Raw genomic sequence first — 9,500 nt, forward strand, 5'->3', positions numbered from 1 at the left:
CAGTTCCAGAACATGCATTATATTCCACTGTGTTTGGAAACTGCCCGTCTGGATCCTGGGGACAAGAATCAGATTTCCTGCTAATGTGGAACAGGTATCCTGATCACCTCGTTGAACACAGACTCTGAAGAGTGTGTATTTCACAGGAACTGATTGTATCTACTAGGGTTAGAACAGATGACTCACAGATCTTGTTTTCTTTCTTTTCCGCCAGGTTCCTGGGCAGATCGGTCACCACTACACGAAGCAGCAAGTCAAGGTCGCCTTCTTGCTCTGCGAACATTGTTATCACAGGTAAAATAGTACTTATGGCTTGAAATCTGCCCCTTTCCCGTGAGCCTAGAACATTAATTTTCAAGAATAATCAACACGACAATAAGAAAGCTGCCTAGTAAATGTCCCCACTCTTTTTTGTTTTAACCCCTATTATCATTCAGGTCATTCATTTCCATTTATCTTTGAAATTTCTTTATATATATTTTGGTATAATCTTATGTCTTAATAGTTCCCATTTCTCATAGAATATATCTGTTCACTGACAGACCTGGTTCAGCAAGAAGGAATTGGATGTCCATTATTATTCATTAAGTACTTCAAACACGCTTAACTTTATACAATGTGGACAGCTAACTGCAAAGGAAGTTTTACTCATAAAATATCCAAAAAGGGATCATCAGAGCAGAAGCCTCAGCAATCTTTTTTACATTAACAGTAACATGTGGTGGGGAATTGCCCACAGCCGGGACAGAACAATCACTTTTCCACCTCCCTCCTCCTCAGATTCATCAGGGAAAAAATGAAAAGCTGAGGTGCTTTACCAGTGTGGAAAGGACTCTGGCTTGGCCTCTGCATTTTTTAAATTTCCCAACGTGATTCCAATGTACACCCAGATCTGGAAGTCATTGTCCTAGTCCTTCCCAGTATCGGGGAGAAAAGGATGTTCTCAGATGGCTGAAAGGGAAGGAAAGGTGATGTTCCCCTGGGACTTTAAGGCACCTGGACTCCAGGCTGTACTCAGAGTGAGTCACGATCTCGATGCCCCACATTTCCTTACCTAGAGAAGGAACATGTAGGTCCAGAGGCTCCTTTAGGGCCATGATAACTATGTGGCCGTTGTTTGCTCACCACTTGATGAGAATAAAAACAAAAAAACAACAACATAAAGACACCCGCAAAAAAAGTCAGTGATTTCTAAAGATAACCCTTTGCTCCCTACCCCCTACTGAAAGGGTCATGCCATTCTCTGAAAGGAGAGCGGTCTTAGGATATTTTTCACATGTATCTCATATCCACTGACATGCCAGCCGAAGAGTCAGAAGCTGCCCTGAAAGCCCAACGTGAAAGGGAATCCGGACCTTTGCAGACTCTGCCACCTGGTCAGCCCAGCGTGGGGCAGTTAGGAATTAGCTCCCCGAGACTGACCGCTGGCTAGACAATTCGAAATTTTTGAAAGGAAACTGAAAAGATCTAAAAAGTTGCCACTTGCTAGTGACCAAGATCTGGCAGAGTTATTTCCTTGCCTTCACTTTAAGATTCCTCCCATCCGTGCTGGTATTACACACACGGTAATTCTTAATGTTATGGGGATTTGGATGCAAAAATCTTCCTAAGATAGTGCTTGGTATGATTGTCAATAGACAATGAGTTGCCAAAAATAGTAAGAAAGCAGAGAGTCTCATGTACTAAGAAGATTTCATTATTTTAGTCTGACATCATTAGTTTAACTAGAATAAGGATGTTTAAAGTGTTTACTTGGTTTTGATTGGATAAGCAAATAAAGTGGAACAATTTCCATCTGCTCGACACTGTAACAATAATTGCTTTCCATGCATCATGTCATTTAACCCTCATAATGACCCTAACATCTAAAGGTTAATGTACTCATCCAAATTAAAATAATTACTGCATCATGGAATAGGACTTTAAACCTAAGTGTAACTGACTTCATAATCAGACTTCTCAATCTAGTATAGACCTTTGTCACTCCTATCTAGGGACAAAATTCACAAAGCAGCTTACTACAATTTAGAGTACTCCCCCCCACCCCCGATCTGGACTGATATAACTAATATTACAGCTCCAATCAAAACAAGTGATCCAGCCTATAAATAGTCTTTGGTTCTACAAAACAAAAACCAAAACAACTCATAAAGACCAAAGAAAGTTAAGGAAGGAGAATTTTAAAAAAACATGCTCAATCTCTTAAAATACATAAGGCACTGGGGTTTAGAAAGGGATGTGTTATAATAATGAGGAGTTTTGACAACTGTTTGACTCTATGGGATCAGAATTGGCCTCCCCTGCTGAACTTAAACCCGATTTCCTGAGAGTCTTTGATCTTGTATATCCCTCTCTAATGATATTTGTATAGATGATTTCATAGAGGTTTTTGCTCACCTTTCAATATGATTCATGTCATATTTAGGGTTATAATGTAAATGCAGTAACCATAGACCACATCACCCCCTTGCACGAAGCCTGCCTCGGAGACCACGTGGCGTGCGCCAGAACTCTGCTGGAAGCTGGAGCTAATGTAAGTACCCGTCCAAACCATGAATGATTTCACATCTACTGACTAAGAGAACGGAACAAAGTTCTCACTTTGCTTTTCTTTCCTTCTTAGTAGTTTTCAAAAATAGCAGAATAACAATCATATTGCTTCAGTCCCTTCAGTGCACTCCAGGAAGGATTTCCAATCATTGCAAAAAATGGGTAGCGTGCTGCATAATAATACTGAAACACTCTCTAAGTTATTTCCCGCTTCCGTGATTCTAAACAACGAGTGGACCTCTTGATGCCTGTAATAGTTGCCCATCTATTGGGTGATTTTCTTTAGATGGATTCTCAGAGAATTTTCAAGTTCACTAATTCACATTGCCACCAGCAGGATGACCGGCCTCATCGCAACTCTTGTCAACATTCGCGGACCTGTTTTCCTAAGTGAAAGGCACCTAACCGTTGAATTCGTTTCCGTGTATTGGATTCTGGATATGTACTTCTTTTCATGACATTTACTAGCTGCATGCCCCCTCTTGCAAATTACCTGCCACATCATATTCCTGTTTCTCTCTTGGCTTTTAAGAGCTTTGCTTATTGATGTGTAGGAGCTAAATATACTTGGTCGTATTTACTGCACACGTTTTCCCAATGATTTCTGTTGGATCGTGTACCTGTTTTAAATGCCTCACATTTCATGACGGAGGACTGAGTCTCAGTCTCAAACTTTGGCCTGGTTCAGGTAAATGCCATCACAATAGATGGAGTGACCCCGTTATTCAACGCATGCTCACAAGGCAGCGCTAGCTGCGCGGAACTTCTTTTGGAATATGGTGCCAAACCCCAGCTGGAGTCCTGTCTTCCTTCTCCCACCCACGAGGCCGCCAGTAAAGGTAACATAGTTATCGGAGTCAGTGACAAGGGGACAATGTTCCTTTAGCAACATGCCGTGCTCCATTTTTCTTCCAATGGGTCACTGCAGGCAACAGCGTGGGGGGAGGCGCAGGGGGATGGTTATCGAAGAAAAGTAAACTCATCTGTACCTTATGTTGGCAGGTCATCATGAATGCCTAGAAATCCTGATATCCTGGGGCATAGACGTTGACCAAGACATTCCTCATTTAGGAACTCCTCTCTATGTGGCTTGTATGTCACAACAGTTCCACTGCATCCGGAAGCTTCTTTATGCTGGTAATTTTCTTTAAAACATCTCCCATTCTATCCATACTCACGAGCAATGATTCAGGTCCATATTTATTTCTCTAAATAATCTGTGTAAAGATATCTCATTGCTGAAAGTGTTCCTGGGGTGCCTGGGTGGCTCAGTCAGTTAAGCATCTGTCTCTTGATCTCTTGATCTCAGCTCAGGTCTTGATCTCAGGGTCTTGAGTTCAAGCCCTGCATTGGGCTCCATGCTGGGTGTGCAGGCCACTTAAAGAAAAAAAAAATGTTAAGCATTGTTGCATGTAAGTATATAACCCACAATAAAAGAATTGCATTCTTGATAACTCTACTTCACCCCACAAGTCCAAAAACCCTACTTATAAAGGTCATAAAATTTAAAACCTCAAGGTTGACTATAATGTTGCCAAATATGTATCTGTCCATGAATAAATCCATCAAAAGAAATTTTAAGGATAGTAACTGCTTAGAAAACCTTCTCTTCTACCAAAAAGAACTTATATGTTTTTTCAGACTTTGTCCTGTCCCATTTACCAAAAAGGACTGAATGGCCTTTTCCTCTTACTTGAAACACACCAGTTTCTCAAGGCTCAACTTTAGCCTCCTGAAAAATTTGCCTTAATCTTTTGAGACCATAGTGGCATCTCCCACGATAGGAATGGGAGCTCTTCTAAGGATGTGGATTATGTCCTTCCCCCCATCAACTCCTTTCCCTCCCACAGTGCCTGTCATGTGGGAGGGGCCTAAAATACATGTAAAATGAGTAAACAGACTTCTAGGCTCTTTACTGTTTATGCAATCATTTGGCCTCTGATACACACTGACAGAGAGTTTTAGTAAACTCTTCCTGTGTTCCTCACATTATCTTAGCTAAATTATAAGCTTCTTGTAGGCAGTTTCTGCAGTTCACTCCCACTATATCTAGTTAAGATTCTTAAATGTGACCTCTGTTAGTCAACATTGACACATTGCTATTTTCTGGCTGTGGTCTCCCATGAATTTGTAGAACTAGAAGAGTTTTTTATTGCCTGGTTTTGTTTTGTTTTACTTTGCTGAGAATATTAATCTTTCTACCCAATATTTTATATTGGGTAAAAAAGATACTGAGAAGGTATTACAGTAATTATGGATTGATTGTTATTATCAGGCTCTGTTCTCCCATAAAATTAGCATAAGCAACAGAGGTTATGCTTTCTCTATGGAGATTTTTGTTACGGGCTATCATTCTTTTACTAAACATTTTATATTTTTAAAAATAAGAAAACAGGGCGCCTGGGTGGCTCAGTGGGTTAAGCCGCTGCCTTCGGCTCAGGTCATGATCTCAGGGTCCTGGGATCGAGTCCCGCATCGGGCTCTCTGCTTGGCGGGGAGCCTGCTTCCCTCTCTCTCTCTCTGCCTGCCTCTCCGTCTACTTGTGATTTCTCTCTGTCAAATAAATAAATAAAATCTTTAAAAAAAAAATAAGAAAACAATTACATTTATTGAGATTTGAAAGTAGCAGGAAGGCCTAAAGGGATTCTTAAAACGTATTGCTTCTTGTAAACATCATTAGTTTTACCGATAGTTTCAGAAAACCGAGTTGAAAGGACTTATGCATTTTTACTGATAGATATTTCTCGGTGTCCTAACCGCTTGTGTACTGGAAAATGAGCTTATTATTCTTTCCAACATTATACAGTATTTATTTGTTGCACATGCATTGAATGATTACCACGTGCCAGGGCTCAGACTAAGAAAAAATAACTATGCAATAATAAATAATTTAACAGGTAAGGTTTTTTTTTTTAAATGCACGATTATAAAAACATTATTTATTTATTTGGCAGAGAGAGAGATCACAAGTAGGCAGAGAGGCAGTCAGAGAGAGAGGGGGAAGCAGACTCTCTACTGAGCAGAGAGCCCAATGTGGGGCTTGATCCCAGGACCCCGAGACCATGACCAGAAGCGAAGGCAGAGGCCTAACCCGCTGAGCCACTCAGGCGCCCTAATGCAAGATTTTTTAAAAAATTTACTTTGCATGTAGAAATACAATGTGCCTTTCTACTTAAAGATGCTCAATGCTTTTGTATATTTATTGATTTATACTCTATGAGTGAGAAGACAGGAAAATCTGTATTCATTTTACCTAAATGGCTCACACACTTAAATTCATGAGTTTTCCAGGAAACAGAAAGAGCTCTATTGCCTCAAAATAAATGAAAAGATGAAGAGCATTAAGTTCTTAAACAATCCTAAGAAATATCAATTATGATGAAAGCAGATATGAGTGAATCCAATTATTTATAATACTCTGTTTATAGTACTAGTTAATAGGATTACTTTGGAGACTTCAAAAAATTTAGAAATATTGTTGACTATGGCATCTTTCAAGCATAGAGAAAAAAATCTTAGGGAATGTAAGTGTGTGTACTCTCTACCCAGATGTACCAAGTTGTAATATTTAATATCTGTATATGTATATAGGAAGTATATGTATATATGTATATATATAGAGAGAGAAAAATAACTCATTACATACAGGGGTGAGGTCCTCCTGGTGTTATACCTTCCTACCTGTGCTGAGGTACCTGACTGGTCTAACAGTTTTGGTTTGTATTTATCCTCATTCCTTATTTACATGTAGGTGCTGATGTACAAAAAGGCAAATATTGGGACACTCCATTACACGCTGCTGCCCAGCAGTACAGCACGGAAATTGTAAACTTACTACTCGAGTTTGGAGCAGACATCAATGCCAAAAACACAGAGCTTCTGCGACCTGTAGATGTAGCTACTTCTAGCAGTTTGGTGGAAAGGTTATTGCTTCAACACGAAGGTAAGAATACGTGCACATTTAAAAGCACAAAAATACATTTGCCTGAAATAGACAAAACTGAAAAACTTTTTGTTGGCATATGAGCTGACAACAGCATAACATTTAAAATGCTTTGTGTGAAAGCAGATAATTTTTTTTAAAGCAGATAATTTTTTTAACTTAGTTTCTCTTTATAAAGAAGATATCACCATGATCTTAATTTTCTCTATTTCATCTCACCTTAGCTTTATATTTGTTTGGTTAAGTTAAAAGGTTCCATTTGTTTTAATAATACATAATACACAATTCTGTTTAATGTCTGCTAATAAATATTTGGAAACATGCCCTATTTCCTAAGGGCATGCAGCTTCTATGATGTGTTGTAGAAACAGAATCAGGAAATATTTTCACACCTAAGACTTTAGTTATTCTAAAAGAATCTCTCTCTTTTAAGTTTTATTTATTTAAGTAATCTCTATATCCACTGTGAATCTCGAACTCACAATCCCAAGATCAAAAGTTGCATGCTCTTCCAACGGAGCCAGCCAGGCGCCCCTTAAGCAGATTTTCTTAAGCATGGTTCAGAAACTATAATAAAATTCATTTTGGCTTAACTAGTAAACCTAATTTGAGAAAAAAATATAATGTAAAATTTCTCCCTTTAGTGCCTAACACTTCTTGAGGCTTTTGATTTATATTCTGCTTCCTTGAAAAGCAGAATTTATTTCTGAGGTTTGAAATGCAGCAACAGTATCATAGGCCTGAAGATGTTAATGTTTTAAAGAACCCATATGGAGGGGAGCCTGGCTGGCTCAGGGTGGTTAAACGTCTGACATTTGATCTCTGCTCAGGTCAAATCTGAGAGTCATGAGATCCAGTCCTGCATCAGGCTCCTGCACCAGGGGCAGTCTGCTTGAGATTCTCTCTCTCGCCCTCCCTCGGCCCCTCCCTCCCATGCGTACTCTCTTTCTCTCTCCAATAAATACATAAATCTTTTTTTTTTAAAAAACCCATATGGAATACACCACAATTATAATAAAAACTTATAAATAACAGCAATATAAATGTTTTTGCAAATGTCCCTGGTATAGTGGTCATACTACCTTAGTTTGCATGAAAGCACTGTAGTTTATTTATGGTTTATTTCATGCATCTTTTAGCATATACAAGTCCATTTCGATTTTAATTAACAAATACCTTCCTGTCTTTTGCAGCTACTCCAAGCACTCTTTGCCAACTTTGCCGACTCTGTATCCGAAACTACATAGGGAGATCAAGATTGCACCTTATCCCACAGCTCCAGCTGCCAACATTATTGCAGAATTTCCTACAGTACCGATAAAGCAGTGAAATAATTCTGAATACTTTCAAACTCATTTCTATTTCACCTGCATAGTGTATATTTTATATTGAATTATGTTACCGATAGAGTGTAAGTGACTAGGGGGCCCCAGGACAGAGGTGAATTTAAATTTTAAGTGCACTAGTGAGTATTACTGTTTTATGCATTTTTACTGTATTTTGGACTATAGCATTTTTAACATCCCTAATGTTATTAGTCATTCCCATGTACCCTTTTGGATTTGGAGGGGAAAGGGGGTGGAGGAAATCCCCATTTCTGCCTTTTTAAAGTGAAAAAGAAAAAGTGACCTCTTACTAAAATTACTTATTTTAAAATGCTTCCATTCTTCAAATAATGCATTAACTTTTAAGTGTTCCACTGTCATTGATTATCTCTCTGTATTTTTCATATTAATGCAAAATATGCAAATGGTTTAGAAAATAGCAACTAATATTTTTTTTGAAATAAAGATGGCTATCATTCAGGAAACCCACTATGCTGAATATGCACCTGTCGTTACACTGATCAGCTTGTGAAGAAGAGATAAATTGTCCCTCCATGCAAAGGTCGCACTAGTCACTTCACCTTCAATGTCCCCATTCCAGAAACCGGTGGGACTCTGGTTATGCCTCCTTCGGTCTCATCCTGAGATGGTTGATACATTATACCCCTGCTAAGGCTGTCTTAAGACCTCCTCCTCCTTCAGGGTAGCCTCTGAGGGTCTCTCTTCAGTGCATTGTACATACACTCCAGCCTTCTTGCGCTTCAGAAACCGTCTCTAGCTGGTAGGGTTTGGACTGAAGGAATTGAACTTCATGCCCAATTGATAAAGAGGCCTCCGGTCACGCTGCAGGATCAGGGCCGTCCGAGGCTGTGGCAAACAGATCGAAATCTTCTTAAATTGTGGGGTTTTCAAAGAAAAGAAAGAGCGGGTGCCACTTAGCAAACTCAGAGACCTTTTACAATTTACCCCATACATGGACCTTTCTAGTGCTGTTTCCGATCCTTCTTACACAAAGCAAGGGTTCGGCATAGACTGTATTAGCAAGGGAGTATCGGGGTACGAAGTAGTGTCCTCTGCAAGGATTAATACTGTGTTTACTGTCTTCTGCTTTAACTGTACTTCCATGCAGTAGAAGTAGTAATAAAACAAATTTTGTGCCTCCTTTATAATTTAGACTAGATTTGAGTCTGTTGTGGACTAAGAAATAAAATAATCTGGATACTCACAACTGTGGGAAGTAGAAAATATTGTAATGAGTTTTATAAATTAATCAAATTTTGATAAAATACTTTGATCACTATTTTAATAACCCAGGGGCCTATATTCCTTTCTTCTTAGTTCTTAGCTGACTTTTGGAGACCCATGGGAAGTACACTATTCTTGAATGTAATTGCAAAGTCACTAAGACTGCATTTTTTATAAATCATGTTTAGATTTTCAAAAATAGAAGGCTGTAGCATGTTTGTTTAAAAATGTCTTTCATGTGGCTAGAGAGTTTTATATGAGTCTATTTTACTGAATATCCCAGCCTAACAAATTTATAATGTCCTCGTGAATAATGTGCGTTCAATTTCTTTATTATCGAGTAACCTCATTACATATAATTAGATATTCAAACTGCTTTTCTAGTAAAACAGGTTTCTACTACTATTTTCCCTGAGCTAGATGTAGTCTTAGAGTGT

At 38.8% G+C, this 9,500-nt stretch overlaps 1 protein-coding gene across 1 annotated transcript in view; it reads left to right on the forward strand.

The window, feature by feature from the left end:
• ASB5 (ankyrin repeat and SOCS box containing 5) overlaps positions 1-8,033 on the forward strand; it is a 47,312-nt gene extending 39,279 nt beyond the window's left edge. Inside the window, exons 2-7 of the mRNA XM_044225701.1 lie at positions 215-294; positions 2,426-2,533; positions 3,239-3,389; positions 3,553-3,687; positions 6,302-6,493; positions 7,687-8,033. Of these exons, the coding sequence (XP_044081636.1) occupies positions 215-294; positions 2,426-2,533; positions 3,239-3,389; positions 3,553-3,687; positions 6,302-6,493; positions 7,687-7,814 (794 nt within the window). The 3' untranslated portion in view covers positions 7,815-8,033. The remainder of the gene's footprint in view (positions 1-214; positions 295-2,425; positions 2,534-3,238; positions 3,390-3,552; positions 3,688-6,301; positions 6,494-7,686) is intronic.
• Positions 8,034-9,500: the final 1,467 nt, after the last annotated feature.

Source organism: Neovison vison, chromosome 11 (assembly GCF_020171115.1).
Source record: "Neovison vison isolate M4711 chromosome 11, ASM_NN_V1, whole genome shotgun sequence".
NCBI lineage: Eukaryota > Metazoa > Chordata > Mammalia > Carnivora > Mustelidae > Neogale > Neogale vison.